The following is a 25,543-nucleotide window of genomic DNA, read 5'->3' as shown; positions in this document are numbered from 1 at the left end:
TGTTCTTTAATATGTTATTCAACACATCAGGCCTACTTCATTAAAGCATGACAAGAGATTATTAAAACAACGATTTTAAATGTAAAAAAGTGACATTATTAATATGCACTTTTTAAAGTGTACTCAATTATGTAATGTAGCCTACTCTCTTCGGTGTACTCTCTTTAAGAACACTTAAAGCTGCAGTCCGTAAGTTTAGCCTCTTCGTCGCCATCTCTGTTTGAAAACCTGGAATTGCAGCTTTTTGAATCTAATGTTTTTAGGAGTATGTGTGGGAATCTGTCAGTCACCGCACTGGTGTGAATATTTACTGTACTTTGCAATCACAGATTCTAGCCTACGTCTTGGAATATATGACCCAAATAAGAATTTTCACCGTATATTGCTGTATATCTGAACAAGTAACAAGTCTGCCACCTTTGTTCTGACCAACTGAGGATAAAAGCATTACAATAAATCGTGCTACCAATGGTGATTTAATCAAAAGATCGGTTAGCACACATTAAACAGTGCAAATTATTATTATTGTTATACTTTATTCTCAAATTATGAATGTTAACAATATCAGCATTGAGTGACTATGAGTATAGTGTGTATTAACGTATAGATTTCAGTTTCTGGAAAAGCCTAATTTAATTGTCATGCCATTCGAATTTCATATTAAGAACTTCTATTAACCCAAAAATCAAACTATGCTCCCTTCCAACTGGTTTTCTTTAAAATACAAGTGTAATCCCAGGCTATCTGTAATCAGATGCACATTTAAAACTGGAATATAATTTAATTTCATTCACATGTGTTTCATAAACACATAATCCTTTCTGGATTACAATCCGCCATCAAAATGATACATTTAATTATTCCAGCTGCTGTGAGAAAAGGCTATAAATGATCTGCAACCCGCAGGATCCTCACATGTGATAGCCTAGTAGCCTTATGTTTACAGACGTGACGTAATGACGCAGTGCCATGCTCGAATTTCCCGCGAAAACTTACCTGTACCACTCAAATTAGAAACATTATTATAAGTTAACCGTTGTGAATCGGCCACTATCTGGTTATGTACTTGCTCAAATATTGATTTCGGGTCATTTTTAACCCAAAAAAGTTACGGACCGCAGCTTTAATTAAACATGTAGACTATATAAAAGCACTGTGACTGTGTTGCATTTGGTTTTTGTTGTTAGTTTAGCAATTAACCTCACCTCCGTTGGTCGTGTCTACGGGACTCACTCAGTCATTTATCAAATATTACAGCGAACCCAACACGTGTGCGCGCGCGTGCACGTCAGCTGACGGCTGCAGAGGGAGGGAGCCGCGACGACATCTTGGATTCATGAGTGAACGGTGACCGCAGCCTAAAACACCGAATACGCGGAATAACACGGAGCCTCGGTCAGAACCGGACACAGCTGCCTCTGCTGAGCCGGTCCGGTACGGAGGGACACACAGAGACTGACACACAGAGGTGAGTGAGGGACTGAGGGAGTCCACCGGCCGGTCAGTCGTGACACAACCGAGCTAGTTAGTTAGCTTAACCAGCTAATTAGTCGGACGCGGGTGTTTGACGTTAGATACACAGATGGAAATGTATTAAATGAATAACGTGGAGTATTTGGGATCCGATAATTAAAGAAAACATAATTTAATACGCTTAAAGTCGTGATGTCTGTGCGTTTGAATGGAAAGAGCTGCGGCTAGCGCCGCATACCTTTACTGTCAACGATTTCCGTCCATCTCGGACACATATTTTGAATTAAATAATGAATCTGTTTTGTTGATGCTGCGATACAGAAGGCAAACAACATGTGTTTGTGTTTATTAGTGTCTAGTGCTTTTGAGGCGAGACAGACAGTCGCAGTGGGCTGGTCCTGCGGCACAGAATCACCAAAAATTACTTATTTATCGGAATATTTCAATAATAGAAATATTATCAAATCCGGGACAGAATTGCCTTGTGAACTCTTCTGGTTTTCCATCTGCAGCCATGATGGATGCTGTAGAGCTGAGAAATTACATAATCATCAAAATATTCCTGGAACTGTTGTGACGGGTTTTATTGTTGTGTTGTCGAGTGGGCAGTAATATTGTGTGCAGGCTATGTAGACTGACTGTGTATTAATAATAATTCATTGCAGAGGTTACACCTGCATAAGATGTTCTCTTCTTGTCATTCAGAGAGGTGTGTGTCGGTCAGGGGAGTGTCAGACCTGACATTAAATAATCATTAAAAAATTAAATGAGACAAGATATAAATGTTTGCATGCGTTTTATTTATTTTTATATCATATTTGATACATCAGGCTTTTATGGCTCATATAGTATGATATCGGGAGAATATTATGGAGCTCATATTTGAGAAGGAAAAACCTGTCAATATTATTCAGGAGCCAAAACTGGAGAAAAAATGCTGATATTAATATGACTTGTAGATATCTCCCAGTAATAGGCTGTGCTTTAGTAAGACAGTATTTAAATGCTTAATTTTATAATTAAATCTCTGCTTTTTATTATTATTATTGTGGAGGCCAAAACAGTGCAATGCAATGATTAAGAGATGAACAAATAAACTTGCCTTAAAAGCCTGGTGATCATATTTGATTACATTTTAACATGATTTATATATATATATATTATGGATAATTCAATCTAGTAAGTGTTTATCTTGAAATATTACCAACAAGAAGATTTTACAGCAAAAAGACATGTGAACCATGACCTGAAGGTGGATATTTTTACAGTGTCGCCTATAATAAAAGGCATTTTACTTGCTATAAAAGTATCATTCAGATGACAGAAGGCTGGTAGTAAATTGTGTACAGCAGTTGTCATCCAAGTTTTGATCATGATGACTATTTAGAAGGCTTAGAAATGCATGTATCAAATGTAATGCTGTAGTCTTTATAGGGTTAAGCTTTAGACAGTTAAGCATTCATCCATCAGAACAGACTGAAATGAGTCTGAAGGCAGGATTGGTTCATTAGTGTGTTTTTCTGCAGTCTTGAAGCTTAATAAGGATAGTTCTGCCATTGTTTACGCCTTATTATCCAATTCAAATAAATACATGTTTTAAAGTGAACACAAATATTGTCCTAATGTGTCTGTCACAGATCATTTACACTTAATGAAAGAATATTTGATTACCCATTGGTGCGGTCTGCATGTTTAAATCGTGCTTATTTATTATTCAGGGTTTTTTTAGCTTGATTTCTTTAAGGTGTATGTTTAGGTCTTTCTGAGGTGTGAACAGAGAGGATTACAGGAGCAGGGTATTAGTGGAAGATCTCCACGTGTTTTCAGCATCTTCGTGATTGTGCATTTTAATCTCTTGTTAAGCTTCTAAGGCAGGTTTTTTTTTTCTTGTACATTTTTAACAAATAACCTTGAAAATAAGTTTTTAAAAGTCAAAGCTGTTGATTGTAATATAGCAATTTAAAAAATAAAATTAGAATATTTAAATTCAATGCAACAAATATTATCGTGGTGTGTATATTAGGGTTGTGCCAATAGACGATAGTATCGTGTGTCGAGGATAGTCAGATGTCGCTTTGATGCATTTGACGATAGCAAGACTATTATTAATAGTAGTAGTACTTAGGGTTGGACGATTAATCGAAAAGAAAACGAAATTCAGAACCTCTAATCGACGTAATTTTCCCATCCTATTAATACGTTTGTTTGCAAAACAGTTTTTTTTTTTTTTTTTTTAGGAAACTTGCTTTTTACAGTAAAAATCACAAAGATAAGAAATGCACTTTCATAAAAAAAAAAAAAAATCCCATATATAATAGTGGAATATTTTTACACTACAACCCTTTAATGAACTATGAAGCCAAAAAAATAATAATAATCGTAATCGAGGTAAAGTGTTCAGTTAATCAAGGTTTTGGTTTTAGGTCAAATCGCCCCAGCCCTAGCAGTAGTATCAGGCTATATAACACTGATTATGACAGGAGTGTTTTTAAAAGAGCATATACTTGCGCTAGACAGAAGTCAGTAATGATGTTCTTTGGTAATGTAAATGTTCTTTGCTCGTTTAATGTAGCTGCTTTATGAATAACCAAGGAATTGTACGCATTATAATTAGTAACTTACGATGTTTATTTGAAATTGTTAAATACAAATTGAACATTAGGCTGCTTTTAGCCTTACGCTGGAGTTGGTTCACTTTCTGGCAGTGAAACTAAGTAATTAAATAAATTAGCACGATGATATTGTGTATCGGCGATCTCACAGACTGATGATATGTCAATTGATCATAGCGCCCAACACTAGTGTACATACAATTTAAAGTCTATGTCCTTATTTTGTAATGAGTTTCCCCATCCAGTGACTTACAGCTTGGCTCCGCCTCTTTATTCAGTTTTCCAGCATGGCTTGTGAACACTGAGTGAGACCATCACCATGATTGGAGGGCTCTTCATCTACAACCACAAGGGCGAGGTGCTGATCTCCCGTGTCTACCGTGATGACATCGGGTAAGTCATCATAATTTGTGAAACGTGAGGTGGTGATTCAGGTGTGGAGAAGTTGGGCTTTGATTGCTTCAACAGGAGGTAGATCTAGGTTATAACATCAAGGGTATGTGTGTCCTTCATGCTTATGCATATCAAGTTTTCCTGATGTGTCGATGTGCTTCCTTTTCCACATTTTTGTTTTCCTTCCTTATTCACCCTGCCAGATCTGTTTGTTTAATTTGATTCTCTAGGAATAAAAGCAGTCAAATGTTGTGACCCACCTGGTTTTTTTTTTATGTGTACCTCAATTCCATCTTCATCTTCAGGCGGGATGTAAAGAGAAAAGGGAGTGTGGAATACAATGAAGATCAATTTTAGAATTAATTTTAGGCGTCTGATTGCTTGGAAGTTCCTTTATGGAAGATCCAGGCATCCTTTAAAACCACAGAAATGGTCTGTTCAGAGAAGGGTTGCTATGGATACAGTGGGTCTGTACATCGCTGCCAAACTCATACTGTCGCAGTGTGTGTGTGTTCACGCACGCATGCAGGGCTGTATGAGAGAGAGATCATTAGATGAAGTCGCAGTGCGTGTGCATGTCGAGTGTGGCTGGAGGAAAGGGAACTCTGGGAAGACGACGAGATGGGCTCAAATAGTGTATGTAACGTGAAAACAGACAGCTGAAATGAAGTGATGATTGAAACGTAAGCTTGGTTCCAAAACCTACTGAGGTACCTACCTTGACAGCATTTAAAGTCATTATGAAATTAAAGCTCTCCCTGTTTATTTTCTAATTGCATGTTATAGATCATATTCTGAACAGTTCATTTGTGTATATCTTTAATTTTGACCGTATGATGTTAAATCAGAATGTCATAGTTGAATCTTCTGGGAAAAACGCCTCTCTGGTGACGTATACAGGTCTTTTCCAATCATTTAGTAACTTAAACTCCGCCCCTGGAAGCTAACTTTCATCTGCCTCCACTTTTGAGTGCCACACCCACATCTCAACATCCAATCAACAACCAGTGCACAGAACCAAGTCTTGCTCTACATTGTTTTTAGGGCCCAAGCCAGTAAGGCGCAGGGCCCTATTGTTCTTCTAAGGATTATTATTAGGGCCCAAGCCAGTAAGGCGCAGGGCCCTATTGTTCTTCTAAGGATTATTATTATTTTTTTTTTTTTTATTTTTTTTTATTTCAATCATCCGGGCACTTTTGGGGGCCTTAACGTGCCCGAAAACTCTCGAAAATTGGCACGCACGTTGGAACCTGCGGCCATTAGGACGCCGCTGAGGCTGGGACCCGGGCGTGGCACAGGGGCTCTACGGCGCCCCCTGGAAAATTGTCAGAAAGCTTGATGTATAGCTCACACATACTTGCACGTATTCATATGAAACTCGGTACACATATAGAACTCATTGAGCCGAACAACTTCCGCGCAGCATGTCATAGGCTCCGCCCAACAGGAAGTCGGCTATTCAGGGCTGTTTAAAAAGCGCATGCTCTGGAATTTGATATACTCCTCTGAGGATTTCCATACGATTGCCACCAAACTAGGTGAACATGATCTCAAGACATTGGGGACGCTAAATTGCGAAGATATTTTTGATATGTCGAACGGTTTGCCCGTGGCGAGGCGATGAAGTTATGGCGAAAAATGAGACCCAGGAAATGCCTAATAACGTCCACATACATTGTATGATGTATATCAAACTTCAGTGATTTGTTCGTTGTATGATGCCGATCGGATAGATGTGACTATTATGACTGAAAGTTATAGCGCCACCAACTGGCTGCAGGAAGTGTGTCGTTTTCAAAATGCTTTGAATTCAGCATCTTCTTTTACCTCGATTTGCTTCAAACTTCACCAGAATAATGTCAAAACACGGCCGATGTAAAACTGTGAAGGGAATATTGATATCTAAAATTATGTTGCCATGGCAACGTGTCAAAGTTGAAAATTCGTTTCTGGTGATTTTGAGGCAGATAACATGTTTAGAATGTCATGAAACTCAACACACATATCAGTATTAATGATAGTTAGACACTGGAAAAAGCTCATAAACGGGCGTGGAAGAGACACTCTATAGCGCCACCTTTTGTCAAAAATGAGGGGGTTAGTTTTAGCTACAGACACCAAACTCGGTACATAAATTGTTCTTATTAATCCGGACAATTTTCTAATTTACAGTCATTAGCTACGACCAACAGGAAGTCGGCTATATTTATTTTAATGTGGGTTTTTTTTAAAAACGGGCTGTAAACAAATTAATACTCCTCCAAGCAGAAACACGGAAATCACACCAAACATTTTTTATCATGATGCCAAAATACTGAAGATGCTAAATTGCGGACGGATTTAGGATATCTTGAACGATGATTTAATGGCAATTTATTAAAGTTACAGTAAAAAAGATAATTTTTTTTTTTTTTTATCTTTTAAGAGCAGCTTCCAAACACTTCATAAAAAATTACATACACAGAACAATACAGTCTGAGGATATGTGATTAATTTCATGAATTTACAATACACTATGCTTAGGAGAAAATTTAAAAACTATCAGAGAGCTCTTAGACTGCTTCTGAGTGAGAGATCCCTGTCAGCCTGCAGCTGAGTGAGGGGTGGGGTGGGGTGGGGTGTGAGTGACTGTGTGAGTGACTGTGTGGATTGAGGAGCTGGGTGAGAGAGAGAAAGAGAGAGAGGGTCTGTTTTTTAAAATCTTTAAAAAATGCTTATAAATCATTAAATAAGGTCTCAATTCTTAACATTAGGAAATGCATTAATTAACGTGAACTAACAATGAAAAATATATTTTTACATCATGTTAATTCTTCCATGATAGTATGAACTAACAAAGAACAATTTTTTTAAAGCATTTATTAATCTTTTTAATGTTAGAAAAATAGTCATGTTCAAAAGATAAACTTTCAAATGTAATAATATATTAACACATTTTGGAATTAATATTGATCAACATTAAATGGTATATAATTATTAATGTTTATATATATATAATGATAGCTACAGACACCAAACTCGGTACATAAATTGTTATTATTAATCCGGACAACTTTCTAATTTACAGTCATTAGCTACGACCAACAGGAAGTCGGCTATATTTATTTTAATGTGGGTTTTTTTTTTAAACGGGCTGTAAACAAATTCATACTCCTCCAAACAGAAACACGGAAATCACACCAAACATTTTTTCTCATGATGCCAAAATACTGATGATGCTAAATTGCGGACGGATTTAGGATATCTTGAACGATGATTTAATGGAAATTTATTAAAGTTACAGTAAACAAGAAAAAACATTTTTTTTTTATCTTTTAAGAGCAGCTTCCAAACACTTCATAAAAAATTACATACACAGAACAATACAGTCTGAGGTTATGGGATTAATTTCATGAATTTACAATACACTATGCGGAGGAGAAAATTTAAAAACTATCAGAGCTGCTTTTGAGTGAGAGCTCCCTGCCAGCCTGCCTCTGAGTGAGAGCTCCCTGTCACTGCAGCTGAGTGAGGGGTGGGGTGGGGTGGGCTGTGAGTGACTGTGTGAGTGACTGTGTGGATTGAGTGTGGATTGAGGCAGTGGGTGAGAGAGAGAAAGAGAGAGAGGGTCTGTTTTTTAAAATCTTAAAAAAATGCTTATAAATCATTAAAGATTTTGATAACACTTTATAATAAGGTCTCATTTCTTAACATTAGGAAATGCATTAATTAACGTGAACTAACAATGAAAAATATATTTTTACAGCATGTTAATTCTTCCATGATAGTATGAAATAACAAAGAGCAATTTTTTTTAAAGCATTTATTAATCTTTTTAATGTTAGAAAAATAGTCATGTTCAAAAGATAAACTTTAAAATTTAATAATATATTAACACATTTTGGAATTAATATTGATCAACATTAAATGGTATATAATTATTAATTTGTATATATATATATATATATATATATGATAGCTACAGACACCAAACTCGGTATATAAATTGTTCTTATTAATCCGGACAACTTTCTAATTTACAGTCATTAGCTACGACCAACAGGAAGTCGGCTATATTTATTTTAATGTGTGTTTTTTTTTTTTAAACGGGCTGTAAACAAATTCATACTCCTCCAATCAGAAACACGGAAATCACACCAAACATTTTTTGTCATGATGCCAAAATACTGATGATGCTAAATTGCGGACGGATTTAGGATATCTTGAACGATGATTTAATGGCAATTTATTAAAGTTACAGTAAAAAAGAACACTTTTTTTTTTTATCTTTTAAGAGCAGCTTCCAAACACTTCATAAAAAATTACATACACAGAACAAGACAGTCTGAGGATATGTGATTATTTCATGAATTTACAATACACTATGGCGAAAAGAAAATTTTCAAACTTATCAGAGTTCTCCTGTCTCTGTGCTTCTAATGTGTGCGGTGGGTGACTGGGTGGGTGACTGACTGTGTGAGTTTAGTGAGTGTGGAGGGGGAGGGGGAGAGAAAGAGAGAGAGAGAGAGGGTCTGTTTAAACTTCTCAATAAAATCCTTAAAAAATGCTTATAAAGCATTAAAGGTTTTGATAACACTTTATAATAAGGTCTCATTTCTTAACATTAGGAAATGCATTAATTAACGTGAACTAACAATGAAAAATATATTTTTACAGCATGTTAATTCTTCCAGGATAGTATGAACTAACAAAGAACAATTTTTTTTTAAAGCATTTATTAATCTTTTTAATGTTAGAAAAATAGTCATGTTCAAAAGATAAACTTTAAAATTTAATAATATATTAACACATTTTGGAATTAATATTGAACAACATTAAATGGTATATAATTATTAATGTTTATATATATATATATATAATGATAGCTACAGACACCAAACTCGGTATATAAATTGTTCTTATTAATCCGGACAACTTTCTAATTTACAGTCATTAGCTACGACCAACAGGAAGTCGGCTATATTTATTTTAATGTGGGTTTTTTTTAAACAGGCTGTAAACAAATTCATACTCCTTCAAGCAGAAACACAGAAATCACACCAAACATTTTTTCTCATGATGCCAAAATACTGAAGATGCTAAATTGTGGACGGATTTAGGATATCTTGAACGATGATTTAATGGCAATTTATTAAAGTTACAGAAAAAAGAGAACTTTTTTTTTATCTTTTAAGAGCAGCTTCCAAACACTTCATAAAAAATTACATACACAGAACAATACAGTCTGAGGATATGTGATTAATTTCATGAATTTACAATACACTATGGAGAGGAGAAAATTTAAAACTTATCAGAGTTCTCCTGTCACTGCTTCTAATGTGTGCGGTGGGTGACTGGGTGAGTGACTGACTGTGTGAGTTCAGTGAGTGTGGAGGGGGAGAGAGAGAGAGAGAGAGGGTCTGTTTAAACTTCTCAATAAAATCCTTAAAAAATGCTTATAAAGCATTAAAGGTTTTGATAACACTTTATAATTAAGTCTCATTTGTTAACAGTAGGGAATGCATTAATTAACATGAACTAACAATGAAAAATATATATTTTACAGCATGTTAATTCTTCATTGATAGTATGAACTTACAACGAACTAACAATGAACAAAATATTTTTAATATTAGAAAAATAGTCATGTTCAAAAGATAAAACTTTAAAATGTAATAATATATTAACACATTTTGGAATTGATTTTGATCAACATTAAATGGTATATATTTATTAATGATGTAAATTAACAACAGTTAAATAATGTTGTTTTTTAACATTGGTTAATTCACAAATAACATTAAATATTAACAATATATTTTTTACTTTATTCATTTGTGTTAGAAAAAAATATTCATGTTAGTTAATGGAAAAATAAATCATTAAAACCTTTGGTAACTATAATAATTTCTCATTTGTTAGCATTAGTAAATGCATTAACTAACATCAACTACCAATGAAAAATATATTTTCACAGAATTTAAAGTTTTATATGTTGTTCTGTGTGTGTGTGTGTTTCACAGAGTTGATGGTTTGGATTAACCCTTTAATTGCCGTATCCCTTAAAACCAAACTGCCAGAGGGTTACTGTGATGCTTGTGCTCGCTGGGCACCGTTTTATCGATGCCACCGGGGGTGGCGTATGCTGACGGCTTGGGCCCGTCATCGCTGCTCGCAGCTATATTTTTTTTTTTTTTTTTTTTTTTTTTTTTTTTATTTCAATCATCCGGGCACTTTTGGGGGCCTTAACGTGCCCGAAAACTCTCGAAAATTGGCACGCACGTTGGAACCTGCGGCCATTAGGACGCCGCTGAGGCTGGGACCCGGGCGTGGCACAGGGGCTCTACGGCGCCCCCTGGAAAATTGTCAGAAAGCTTGATGTATAGCTCACACATACTTGCACGTATTCATATGAAACTCGGTACACATATAGAACTCATTGAGCCGAACAACTTCCGCGCAGCATGTCATAGGCTCCGCCCAACAGGAAGTCGGCTATTCAGGGCTGTTTAAAAAGCGCATGCTCTGGAATTTGATATACTCCTCTGAGGATTTCCATACGATTGCCACCAAACTAGGTGAACATGATCTCAAGACATTGGGGACGCTAAATTGCGAAGATATTTTTGATATGTCGAACGGTTTGCCCGTGGCGAGGCGATGAAGTTATGGCGAAAAATGAGACCCAGGAAATGCCTAATAACGTCCACATACATTGTATGATGTATATCAAACTTCAGTGATTTGTTCGTTGTATGATGCCGATCGGATAGATGTGACTATTATGACTGAAAGTTATAGCGCCACCAACTGGCTGCAGGAAGTGTGTCGTTTTCAAAATGCTTTGAATTCAGCATCTTCTTTTACCTCGATTTGCTTCAAACTTCACCAGAATAATGTCAAAACACGGCCGATGTAAAACTGTGAAGGGAATATTGATATCTAAAATTATGTTGCCATGGCAACGTGTCAAAGTTGAAAATTCGTTTCTGGTGATTTTGAGGCAGATAACATGTTTAGAATGTCATGAAACTCAACACACATATCAGTATTAATGATAGTTAGACACTGGAAAAAGCTCATAAACGGGCGTGGAAGAGACACTCTATAGCGCCACCTTTTGTCAAAAATGAGGGGGTTAGTTTTAGCTACAGACACCAAACTCGGTACATAAATTGTTCTTATTAATCCGGACAATTTTCTAATTTACAGTCATTAGCTACGACCAACAGGAAGTCGGCTATATTTATTTTAATGTGGGTTTTTTTTAAAAACGGGCTGTAAACAAATTAATACTCCTCCAAGCAGAAACACGGAAATCACACCAAACATTTTTTATCATGATGCCAAAATACTGAAGATGCTAAATTGCGGACGGATTTAGGATATCTTGAACGATGATTTAATGGCAATTTATTAAAGTTACAGTAAAAAAGATAATTTTTTTTTTTTTTTATCTTTTAAGAGCAGCTTCCAAACACTTCATAAAAAATTACATACACAGAACAATACAGTCTGAGGATATGTGATTAATTTCATGAATTTACAATACACTATGCTTAGGAGAAAATTTAAAAACTATCAGAGAGCTCTTAGACTGCTTCTGAGTGAGAGATCCCTGTCAGCCTGCAGCTGAGTGAGGGGTGGGGTGGGGTGGGGTGTGAGTGACTGTGTGAGTGACTGTGTGGATTGAGGAGCTGGGTGAGAGAGAGAAAGAGAGAGAGGGTCTGTTTTTTAAAATCTTTAAAAAATGCTTATAAATCATTAAATAAGGTCTCAATTCTTAACATTAGGAAATGCATTAATTAACGTGAACTAACAATGAAAAATATATTTTTACAGCATGTTAATTCTTCCATGATAGTATGAACTAACAAAGAACAATTTTTTTAAAGCATTTATTAATCTTTTTAATGTTAGAAAAATAGTCATGTTCAAAAGATAAACTTTAAAATGTAATAATATATTAACACATTTTGGAATTAATATTGATCAACATTAAATGGTATATAATTATTAATGTTTATATATATATAATGATAGCTACAGACACCAAACTCGGTACATAAATTGTTCTTATTAATCCGGACAACTTTCTAATTTACAGTCATTAGCTACGACCAACAGGAAGTCGGCTATATTTATTTTAATGTGGGTTTTGTTTTTAAACAGGCTGTAAACAAATTCATGCTCCTCCAAACAGAAACACGTAAATCACACCAAACATTTTTTCTTATGATGCCAAAATACTGAAGATGCTAAATTGCGGACGGATTTAGGATATCTTGAGCGATGATTTAATGGCAATTTATTAAAGTTACAGTAAAAAAGAGAAAACTTTTCTTTTTTTTTTTTTCTTTTAAGAGCAGCTTCCAAACACTTCATAAAAAATTACATACACAGAACAATACAGTCTGAGGATATGTGATTAATTTCATGAATTTACAATACACTATGCGGAGGAGAAAATTTAAAAACTATCAGAGTTCTCCTGTCTCTGTGCTTCTAATGTGTGCGGTGGGTGACTGGGTGGGTGACTGACTGTGTGAGTTCAGTGGGTGAGAGAGAGAGGGAGAGAGAGAGAGGGTCTGTTTAAACATCTCAATAAAATCCTTAAAAAATGCTTATAAAGCATTAAAGGTTTTGATAACACTTTATAATTAAGTCTCATTTGTTAACAGTAGGGAATGCATTAATTAACATGAACTAACAATGAAAAATATATTTTTTACAGCATGTTAATTCTTCACTGATAGTATGAACTTACAATGAACTAACAATGAACAAAATATTTTTAATATTAGAAAAATAGTCATGTTCAAAAGATAAAACTTTAAAATGTAATAATATATTAACACATTTTGGAATTGATTTTGATAAACATTAAATGGTATATATTTATTAATGATGTAAATTAACAACAGTTAAATAATGTTGTTTTTTAACATTGGTTAATTCACAAATAACATTAAATATTAACAATATATTTTTTACTTTATTCATTTGTGTTAGAAAAAATTATTCATGTTAGTTAATGGAAAAAGAAATCATTAAAAAATGCTTATAAATCATTAAAACCTTTGGTAACTATAATAATTTCTCATTTGTTAGCATTAGTAAATGCATTAACATGAACTACCAATGAAAAATATATTTTCACAGAATTTAAAGTTTTATATGTTATTCTGTGTGTGTGTGTTTCACAGAGTTGATGGTTTGGATTAACCCTTTAATTGCCGTATCCCTTAAAACCAAACTGCCAGAGGGTTACTGTGATGCGTGTGCTCGCTGGGCACCGTTTTATCGATGCCACCGGGGTGGCGTATGCTGACGGCTTGGGCCCGTCATCGCTGCTTGCAGCTATATTTTTTTTTATAATCTGTTACACTGACTATGGATGTACGTCACAGTATGGAAGAAAAGATTTGTCGCTATTTCTGATTTTATGCCACTTTAAGGAATTGTAGGTGTACTCAAGATCTCTTCCAGGTTAATGCAAGTTTCTGTCCTAACCAGCCTCAAAAAGTTCTTAAAGGATGTTGCTTACAGTTGAACCCTATACATTTTGTGCTGTGCAGTAAGAGAGAACACGCTTTTCTGATTTTTGTTTTGTTTCACGCTGCATTTTGCTTTCAATTTGCTACTGCAATCTTGTTGCACCTGGTTAGGACACTGTTTAGGGCAGCACTGTAAGATGTAAGTAATTAAGTAAAAAGGCCAGTAATTCCTGGAGAGAGCTATACGTTAGCATTCCCATCTCAATGAGCTCCAGACAAAGTATCATGCGTTTTTCCAAATATGCTATGACCAGCTATGTTATTTTTATCCTGCCATGCTCCCCGTCTGTGTAATTCATAAACGCAAATTTATTATGCATAGTATAATCAGATGACTGACTTTGAAACCGAGTGTGTTTTCTGTAAAGATAACAGGTTGGTATTAATGGTGTAATGTTTATTTGCAAAGGCTAGTACTGCTAATGCCGGAGCTTGAGCTCTTGAAGCTCCGCCCTCTTCTCCGGGAGCAACATCATTTAAAGCAACATACTCAAAATCAGCGGGTTTTGGCTCATACCCTAAAAGCGGCAATTTTAACAACCTATAAAAAAGTATCTGGGGTATATTGAGCTAAAACTTCACATATACGCTCTGAGACTTATTTTACATCTTGTAAAAAGGGGCATAATAGGTCCCGTTTAAGTAGAGCAATCCAATCATGTACAAGGTTTCAGTTTAGCGGAGGTGTTGAGTTTTTGAAACCAGAACTGTGAGCGATTTTTAGGTGGATTCCAACTTGCTTTGGAATGAACAGCTTTTGGGTTTGTTTGATAAGGCTGCAGCTAACTCTTAATTTTTCTGTCAAATAATCTATTTATTATTTTTCTGTTTAGTTGCTTAATCTAGCATTTATGTTTCGGATAAATCTCCAGTCTCACACCATCTTGATGATCTTTCTGCAGGAGGAATGCGGTGGATGCTTTCCGCGTGAACGTGATCCACGCCCGTCAGCAGGTACGCTCACCCGTCACCAACATCGCCCGCACCAGCTTCTTCCACGTCAAGCGCTCCAACATCTGGCTGGCTGCTGTTACCAAGCAGAATGTCAACGCAGCCATGGTGTTTGAGTTCCTCTATAAGATGTGTGACGTCATGACTGCCTACTTTGGCAAGATCAGCGAGGAGAACATCAAGAACAACTTTGTGTTGATCTACGAGCTTCTCGATGGTACGAGGACTTCTCTTTCCTGAATTATCCTTAAAATATTACTGAAGTAAAAAAATATTCGCCTGTCTGTTGCTTGACGTAACATTGATTATATTGCAGTTGAGTTTTCTTTTCCCTCCAGTTCCAGACATGAACTCTCCCACAACTGTTGTGCTGTTGTTTTTTTAGGTTTTGATTTTTATGAAATGTCGATGAGAAAATCTAAACCTAAAGAAAATACTGCACAGACAGACATCTCCTCTGCTCTCCGAGATGGATGCTGTTAATATACAAGTCACATTTATTTGTATAGCACTTTATACAATACAGATGGTTTCAAAGCAGCCTCCCAGTAATAAACTGGAAAATAACACTTTCACTGTTGCACAGTTAATCAGTTATGAAACAGATTTACTTTCAGCTATAAAGCTTCTCTGCAGAACTGCCATGACTGATTATGATGTTCCATACATTTTGAATCCCTCGTGATACCTGACATTTAAGACTTAATGACATGGATTGATGAGCACAATTTTCTTTATTGAAGATGCTGACAACATTTTTTTAAAGCTGTAGCTAATCAATGGACAGGTGACACACTTTTTTATTTTGATGCTTGGGAAGCTCTTTAAAACATAAGTGTAATATTAAAAAACTGTCTTTTACTTGAACAACGTAATTTATCATTTTATTTAAATACTGAACAATTACATATAATTTAAATCATATACACACACACACACATACTTATATATTAAATCATACATATAATTATAATAACATTACATTTAATTAAAACTAAATAACTTGAATAAATGAGTATTATTTGAAATATTAAATTTGTAAAATGTCTGTAATTTAACTCCCTAAATTATATACATTTAAAATGTATACTTGTTTATTATATAGTTTTATATTATGTGTTCCATCATATCATATATATTAAAAATATTTATTTATTAAAGTGGAGGGGGAGTAAATTTTAGGGGGTTGTTTTTTCTGGTTAAAAAAGGCTATTCATTTTTAATGCATTTAGCTAAAAGTTTTTGTCAACACGTTTAAGAGTACACCAGTATGACCTCAACACTAACAAACATGATCCAAAAGTTCAAAACCAAAACTCCAGATTCTGTAGCACTGCTGTATAAGTTCAACACACAGTCATAGTTTGTCTCTTTGCTCTTACTGTAGAGATCCTGGATTTTGGGTACCCCCAGAACTCTGAGACCGGAGCACTGAAGACCTTCATTACTCAACAGGGCATTAAGAGCCAGGTGCGTTCTCAATGAAACACCAGCATTTGGTCTATTAGGTTTTCTAATATGTGAATGCTTTATGAAAATGTACACTTAATGCACCTGTAACAGAAGTGTTGAAATCTGATTTTATGGAGCATAGCCTTTGTTGAAGCATGTGGAAACTGAACTGTGTGTTAATGTTTCTGACACCTTCATCTTCACATCACTGCTCACCACGTGCCTGATGACCTGTAACTCACTGCTTCCAGCATCATGTAAGCACAGCTGTACTTGTAGTCATAGAGTGCTGCGGTGATGATGTATTTTTGTAGGCCAGTCTGGAAGTTATCAAAGACCAAATAGGATTTTCCCATTGACTTTTGATGTTTTGGACTCGTTGCAGAAAGTTAGCTGACCAAAAAGGATTATTGATTCTTACATATTTTGTTCATCATGATCATCTTTATGATAGTCTTCAAAGACCTCATTTCAGGAATTTAACCAAAAATCCACGCCCAAATGTATACGCAAAGAAAGAAGGCGTAACTTTTATTCTCGCTGTAGTGTTGTTGCCGTCACCACCATGTCGTGGAGATGCTGTGTGTTCCCAAATATGGTAAAGGGGCATAACATTTCCATCAAATGCTTGAGGTATTCGGCCAATCGCAACGCACTACATAGCTGGCCAATCAGAGCACGCTGCGCTTTTCAGAACGATGAGCTTTGTAAAAAATCAATGCGTTTTAGAAAGGCAAGGCAGAGAGGAGCAACAATAATGTACAGTATGTGGAAAATAATGTGTTTTTGAACCTTAAACCGCGTAAACGCATTGCATTACACCAAATACACAAAATAATGTTCTTTTAAGCAACGTCATATGATCCCTTTAACTCGTTGGCCTACAAATACAGCATCCCTAAAGCTCTCCATACCTCACTTTTATATTTTCACAAAGCTGTACATGACAAGTTACAATACAAAATATCTGGCTTGTTGTTTCTCTCACACTCTACACTTTGCGTTCCTCTCAGACGAAAGAAGAGCAGTCTCAGATTACCAGTCAGGTCACAGGACAGATAGGCTGGAGACGTGAGGGCATCAAATATCGCCGCAACGAACTCTTCCTGGATGTACTGGAAAGTGTGAACTTGCTGATGTCACCGCAGGGTGAGCCTTACTGCCCTCTACTGGCTGAGAATTACAGTGCTACATGGTGGATTTTACCTGCTTTGTATTGAAACTTAATGTAGTGGTGTTTTCTGTGTGTCTGTGTGTGTGCAGGTCAGGTGTTGAGTGCACATGTCTCAGGGCGTGTGGTGATGAAGAGCTATCTGAGCGGAATGCCAGAGTGCAAGTTCGGCATGAACGACAAGATTGTCATCGACAAGCAGGGCAAAGGTGGCACGACTGATGACTCAGGCAAAAGGTGAGTTGGATGACACTCGAATGGAAATGTGAGCGCCACTGTGGTGAGTAAACCATTGAACATTGTTTATGCTTGTTATTAATTTACTAATTTAATGACTCATCATAAGGCCAAACTGAAGGGTTAACTTAGCATTTTTACAAATTGAATTTCTTTTTAAATTAAAGGGGTTATGAAATGGATAATCAAAATGCCGTTGATGCTTTTTTCGTGTTTGTGACAGTGAAAGATGGAATATTATAATTTTTTTACCAATATTTAAACCTTTTTTTTAAGCAAACATTTGATAACTGCATAAGCTAATTTCCAGAAACATAATATAAAGAACTGAAAATGCATTTTATGACCCTTTTAAATTGATTTTAGCATCAGCATTTGTGTCACTGTCTCACAAACCCCCTACAGTTCCATCACAAACCCCTAGAGGTTCACAAACCCACGGTTGAAACCTGAATTGGAGTTGAGGAGTCACATATTAGTGACACAGTTGATCATATTTTTGAACAACCCCTTGTCATATAAGAACTTCTCACAATCCAGTCAATTCCTGATGAATTCAATCCTGTTGAATGTTCTGATTTACTTAGAAAATCCATCACGTTGTTAAAGTAAAAAAGGTTATAAATGTCAGTTCACATTGACTTTAAAAACTAAATAGCTTTGATTTGTATAAGATCCCCCTCAGCTTAGAATGTAAGACCTTACAAGCAGAACAGTTGGGCACAATATTACAGGAAATCTCACATGGAGTGAATTCATTCCTCCTGGCTTTTTTTGTGTTCTGTAACATCCCGTCTTGCAGTCTCACTCTCCCCCTGTTGCCTTTTGTGCTCGTAGGTATATGTATCTTCACAGAGGAATGTTTGATTCTGAGGTGGTGTTGGTTTAGCCCTTTATTTGTTCCATTTTTTTTCTGTTGATTTGTGTGCCTCTCTCCTCTCTCCCGCTGGACTTCAGTGAGTTGGGGGGCAGGTAGCGTAACTCTCACTCCTGACATTACCTGATCTATCACCTTCACTCTGTCCTGTCTTAGCTGTTTGTCAGCTGTCTTCGTGTCATGCCATTAAACGTCTCTATAAAGATGATCTTTTTGCATGGGATGCCACTGCCATTGCCTCCTGATGTGTGAGGTGTTTAGCAGCTCTAGGCAAAGGAGTGTAGCGTTTTCTTTAGTTCATTTGTCTCGTCTCATACAAACAGTCTTTCCCCCGTCTTGTTTTACTCAAAAGCTTCTTAACTGAATGAACTGATAGCCGTTCTCATTAGAGTCTGTGTTAGTGTTTTTTAAATGCCTGTCCCCCTCGACTCTGACCACAACATAACGCTATTTATTTTAATCTAGCAAATCACAGCCCTCTTACAGACCTTCCCGTGCAGTTTTGTTGTGGTCACAGTGCTAGAAACAAACATCCTTTCCAATGTAATGACAGTATATTGTGCATTGTGGGTAACAGAGGTAGGCGGTATGACCACAATCTTGCATAATATAAACATTGTATTTATTGCAATATGCTGTACCATTCAAAAGTTTGCAGTCAGTATGATTTTAAAGGAAATGTGTATTTTTATTTAGCAAGGATGCATCAATTTGATCAAAACGTGGCAATGAAGGCATTTATAATGTTACACAAGATTTCTGTTTAATAAGTTTCTTTAGCAGCAAAACAACATATTAGAATGATTTCCAAAGGATAATGTGACATTGAACACTAAAGTAATGATGCTGAAAATTCAGTTTTGCATCACAGGAATGAAGTACATTTTATAATATATTTAAAAAATAAATGAGATACTGTAAACTAATAATCTTTCACAATATTACTGCATTTTTGGTCAAATAAATACAGCTTTGGTGAACACAATACTTCTTGCAAAACAATTAAAACATTTCTGACAACTTTTTAACAGATGTGCAGTTATTGTTGATGGAAATTAAATAAAAAGGGTTTAGATATTAAATGAGATGATTTGGATAATTGACAATCTCATTTATTTTCTTGTTATTTGGAACTTGGACATCTAGTCAAAATAATTTTGTAACTGATGAATATGCCACATTATTGTGCAACACAAGTAGAAATTTGACTAAATTGTAAGTGAATAAGCACAGCTGTTGTAAAATAGCTGTTAAACGTCACATATCAGTTAAAATCTAATGCGCCAAGTTGCAAGGTTGCTTTACAATTGTAAACAATGTAAAGCCTGCTTTGTGTTGTGCCTAACAACAGACTTTCCTTTCCTCGTTCGGGACACATCAATTCATGTTTCTTCATCACTCTCATGTGGAAATGCATAAATAGCCCTCCCCACCAATCTAGCAATCTAAATACTTCCTGCGTTATATATCACAATCTTTACCAGTTGACCATTTTCTACCGTCACACAGTATTTATTGTCATGCCGCCCACCCCTGATGAGTAATGCGTGTTTGGTCTCTCTGCAGTCTCTGCTCATGCTTCAATGTTTCCTCATCGTCTCTCTCCTCTGTGTCCCCTGCTGCAGTGGGAAACAGTCCATTGCGATCGATGACTGCACGTTCAACCAGTGTGTCCGTCTCAGCAAGTTTGACTCAGAGCGCAGTATTAGCTTCATCCCTCCCGATGGAGAGTATGAGCTCATGAGGTCAGTGAAGAGCATGTGTGTGTGTGCGCGTGTGTGACTGCATATGAGTGTGTCACACAGCACAATGACAGTGTCCTTGTCTCAGGTACCGCACCACTAAAGACATCATCCTCCCCTTCCGCGTCATCCCATTGGTCCGTGAAGTGGGCCGCACCAAGCTGGAGGTAAAGGTGGTGATCAAGTCCAACTTCAAGCCCTCCCTGCTGGCACAGAAGATAGAGGTGAGATTGACAGCAGAAATAGCATTCATTATTCTCAAAGTGCCTTATCGGTTGTATATATTGAAGTGTAAATTGTGTGTTTCTCTACAGGTGCACATTCCTACTCCACTCAACACCAGTGGGGTTCAGGTCATATGTATGAAGGGAAAAGCCAAGTACAAAGCCAGTGAGAACGCCATTGTTTGGAAGTACGGCTTGATTTTACTGTACAAGTTCATTATATTCATTAGCGGTTTCATCTGTTTTGGCCATTTGCACATTTCCCTCAAGATGTTCAGTTTCAAATCACACTGACAAAGGTTATTACTGCTCTACCAGGGAATGAGGATTTCATAGAGAAAAATTTGCTTCATTCTTTTTCAAGACTATTAATAACTTATGCTCCCGCTATCGTGGAAAACCTGGGAATAGCGGGGTTTACGTTTGTAATTTCAAGGACCGTTTGTTTAAAATTACAGAAAGATTTTATTTTATTTTGTCTATCCATGCATCCAAATACTTTATCCATTCATCCATCCAAATACTCCACCCATCCATCCATCAATCCACCCATCCAAATACTCCTCATCAATACAACTACCTCATCCATCCATCCATCCATCCAAATACTCCACCCATCCATCCATCAATCCACCCATCCAAATACTCCTCATCAATACAACTACCTCATCCATCCATCCATACATCCATACAAATACTTCATCCATCCATCCATCCATACATCCATACAAATACTTCATCCATCCATCCACCCATCCAAATACTTTATCCGTTCATCCATTCACCCATTCATCCAAATACTCCACCTATGAATACAAATACCTTATCCATCCATCCATCCATCTATCAATCCAAATACTTTATGCTTTTATCCATCCATCCATCCGTCCATCCAAATACTTTGTCCAACGATTGGAACTTAACATACAAATAAAAATCTTTCTCAATTCTCTTTAAAATTGAGATGAAACAGAAGTAGTATTTTTTACATATTGTGCTTATTTATTTATTTTTTTTTTGTAGGATCAAGCGAATGGCTGGTATGAAGGAATCTCAGATCAGTGCCGAGATTGAGCTGCTACCCACTAATGACAAAAAGAAGTGGGCTCGCCCACCCATCTCCATGAACTTTGAGGTCAGCCTAAATCCCTGAAGCCCCCCAACCTCTTTCACACATGTAGACATTGACAACTTCTTTAGGATGTTCTGCAGTTTTTTTTTTTTTTCAGCATGGTCTCTAAAACTAAAAGTGCCATGCCATTTATGCTGATACAGTAGTATAGCAGGTTGTTTTGAGATTTTCTTTAGATGCTTTTTTTATTTTGTTTTCCAGGTACCATTTGCTCCATCAGGACTGAAAGTGCGCTACCTGAAGGTCTTTGAGCCAAAGCTCAATTACAGCGATCACGATGTCATCAAATGGGTGCGTTACATCGGTCGCAGCGGCATCTATGAGACCCGCTGCTAGCAGCAGCCCTTCTGTGAGGAGGGGGGAGAGACGCAGGCGAATAAATGGGTGGGATGAACAAAGGACGAAGAGAATGGAGTTATTCATTGTCTCGCTCTCCCCTCCCTTCCTCAACTTTTTATATGGGGCTCTGTTCACACCGAAAACATCAACAAAGGGAAACCCAAAAAGAACATCCAAAACATCATGAATTAAAACAAATGTGCCCTTCAGAATAAAACACACATTTTATCTGCAATGATGGATATTATGTTTATCCTCATGAACTCCCTCCAGAGTTTCACTTGCTATGAGATGATGAGATGTAAACCACCACTCGTTTCTCCTTTCTAATTCTTCCACAACATGCATTCCAAACCCCCAGTCCCCATTGAATCCCAGCTAAATTGAGGCTCGGGCCCCTTTTCAATCCGGTGATCAGCACTGTGAACCTGTATTCTTGCTCACAGGAGGTATCAGTGTGGCCATTTCCGGCTCCTAAATCCCTATCTGCTAACCTGGACCCTGAAAACATACCCCGTCATGCTTAGTTTTTGTAGTGGTCCCTCCTAAGAGTATTAGTTAGGTATCGTCCACATTCTTGTTCTCAGTGAATTCGTGTAAACGTTAAGCCAATGGCCCCACAATGTTCTTGAGCATAACTTTTCAGTGTCCATCCAAAGTTTTATGTACACTGATGTTACCATTTGGATTTTGTCTTAATTTTTTGGTTGTCTCAGTGTAAAATAATTTCTCAATGTGACCAAAATGAGGTCCGAGGACGTTTGAATTAAAGCAACAAATTGTACTAATGCTTAAGTCCAGCTGTCTGTGTGCATATATGCTACTGTATACACTGTAACAAAACCACCACACCGATTCAGGTGAGTTTCAGCTTTCATTTGGTGTCATATAGTGACTGATGCGTATGTGTGTGAGTCAGGGGTCCCCAACATCTCTCAGGGACTTTACATTTGTGCGCTTAACCTTCTTTCCATGTCACACTTTAACTTTCATCATCATTCACCACTTTGTTTACTTGACTGAAGTTTACCGGTTGAGTTTGTCAAGTGCACAGAGTAAGTCTTTGCATCAGCGAAATCTCTCCCTGCATTTCTCCTGGGATTAGTTTGAAGGCAAATGCAACTTCAAAAAGACGCATTTCGCTAAACGCATAAGAGAGGGGCTAGAATATTAGGGAGTCCCATTTCTAAACCTCTTTTCTTAGTCCCGATCTAAGGCAGGTGATTTTGGAGATGTCAAAACATATAAGCCATGTCTGCCTTTAAGGTCTTGAACACTGTGCTCGCTCCTTTCATGTGCATATAAACTCTGCGGAAGGCGCCGGAGGATTTATCTTAATGCGAAGGCATTTTGGTTGAGCAGCAGAGATGGAAGCACAGTTTGTGATGAGCTCACTGTCGACTACTGCGCTCGTGCCATCTACGTTACGTTTCAGGCAACACTACAAACTCGACCCTACAGATTTAAGTGCATCTTCTTGAACACTTGTGTCATTACACTTACACTGTCTGACCTCAATGTGTTACAGCTCTGAGAGATGATGAGGCTCCTTTTGCAGTGTATCATCTTCATTTGGTAACTTTGTGACTGTCGTCTTAATCCTAATAAAATGTGTAATCAGTTACTCTTAATGCAGTTGGTGTTTTTGTTTAAAATGGCATACAATATCTATGTAACATTAAAGTTTGTATCTTGTAGGTTTGTCTTTAAGGATCTAAAGCTATTGGATAACTGAAAATTACAGAAAAAGACCATTCCAAACAGGTTTTATCTGGACTCTTCGTTTACTATGAGCAGAGCTCTTTTTAAATTTTATGTGGAATTTTTTTCTGGATGGGTTTATATTGGCTGCAGTAATCCTCTAGATCAGTGGTCTTCAAACCTGTCCTGCAAGCACCCCTGCCCTGCACATTTTGTATGTCTCCCTTATCAGACACCTGATTCAACTCATCAGCTCGTTAGTAGAGACTGCAAGACCTGAAGTGTGTCTGGCAAGGGAGACATAAAATGTACAGGGCTTGGGTGCTTGCAGGACAGATTTGAAAACCACCAAAATACTGGATAAATGAACACAAGGATGTGTAGAACCTAGTGAATTATGGGTGTTCATCTGTGGAGAAAAAAGAAATGACGTGGATACTACGTCAAAACAAACCCAAACCCTCTGCATGAGTGCGACTTCTAACTGAAAAGACGTTTTGCTTCATCGTTCAATGGCTTTTAGCACAAAAATTAAGGGAGCTTCAGTTAAACATATCAAGAGCTCTGCGTAACACCAATGGGTGGCACAGAACAAACTTACTTAAAAATTAACCATGTGAAGCAGTAAAAATTGACAAAAAAATGACCAAAGTTACTTTTAAAAGCATTACACTATTGCGTTACTCCCTAAAAAGTAGCTGCATTACTTGTTATGGAAAGTAATGCGTTACTCTTGCATTCCTTTTTCTCATCTATGTTTTTTCTGTAAATGTAAAAGCCTTTTCACACCAAATCTGAAACAAATAGGCCTCAGGCTGAAGGAAAAGCAAATTCATGTTGTGACGGTTCTAGTGAGTAACCGGCTATTTCTGAGTTGCAGGTGATTGGCTGAATGGAGTGGTTGCACACCTGAATGTAATCCTGGCACTAAGACTGGGACAGAGATGGGAGCGTGGGAGGCCTGAGCTTGTGCGGGTTTTGGAACCGGTTTGTGGTTGCGCTGTATTTTGGTTCTCATGTCAAGAGGCTATCGAAGAACTGAGGAGATGTGAGGGATACGGGAGATCACCGCCAGCTTTTGATCCATCTTCTTCGGGATGGTTGTTTTCGGAGGTAATACACGGAGTAATACATATATTTAATAATTGGCTGTGGTGTGTGGTGACTCCCTTATTTTGTTGCGATTTAGAAGAGAGATCGTAATAATGTCTTTAGTAGCTTAAACCTTTTAACAGGATGGAAAAAAAGTTCAACACTTCAGCAATTAAAAAAAAATTTAAACACGTTATGTTTATCTTTTGTTTAATAGTATTAGAATGGGATCATCCAATGTCAGCAGCAAAGACAGTTAATAAAATGGGATTAAATACATAAAGGATATTTGTGTTATTTAACATTGCAGGTTTGAGTTCCTCATTCTGAGGAATACTGAATCTGTTTTTGTGCAACTGAAGAGTAAATAAATACATGTTCACACAGCGCACACAACACCTCTGCATTTACTCATGAATTCTCTCAACGTGGAGACAGGAGAGCTGTCAGTCAATAAATGGGAAAACTGGCATTATTTGAAAGAGTAACTCTTGTAATGTTACTTGTAAAAAGTAAACTTGTAATGCATCAACACTGTCACTCATTTTCATGTCGTTCCAAACCTGTATGACTTTCTTCTGTGGAACACTGAAGAAAAACGTTTTTTGGAG

The 25,543-nt window shown here is 36.8% G+C and overlaps 1 protein-coding gene across 1 annotated transcript; it reads left to right on the top strand.

Annotated features, from left to right (window-relative positions):
* Positions 1–944: 944 nt before the first annotated feature.
* On the top strand, positions 945–23,835 carry ap2m1b (adaptor related protein complex 2 subunit mu 1b). The gene is made up of 11 exons (XM_079374555.1): positions 945–1,468; positions 4,364–4,478; positions 14,917–15,182; positions 16,353–16,435; positions 17,431–17,566; positions 17,681–17,825; positions 20,328–20,447; positions 20,533–20,668; positions 20,759–20,856; positions 21,692–21,803; positions 22,002–23,835. Exons 2-11 carry the CDS (start codon positions 4,405–4,407, stop codon positions 22,134–22,136), a joined length of 1,305 nt encoding a protein of 434 aa, XP_079230681.1. The 5' UTR covers positions 945–1,468; positions 4,364–4,404; the 3' UTR covers positions 22,137–23,835.
* Positions 23,836–25,543: the final 1,708 nt, after the last annotated feature.

The sequence above is a fragment of the Barbus barbus genome, assembly GCF_936440315.1.
Source record: "Barbus barbus genome assembly, chromosome: 23".
Classification (NCBI taxonomy): Eukaryota; Metazoa; Chordata; class Actinopteri; order Cypriniformes; family Cyprinidae; genus Barbus; species Barbus barbus.
The sequence above is the reverse complement of the archived record's forward strand: the minus strand, read 5'-3'. Positions and strand labels throughout refer to the sequence as shown.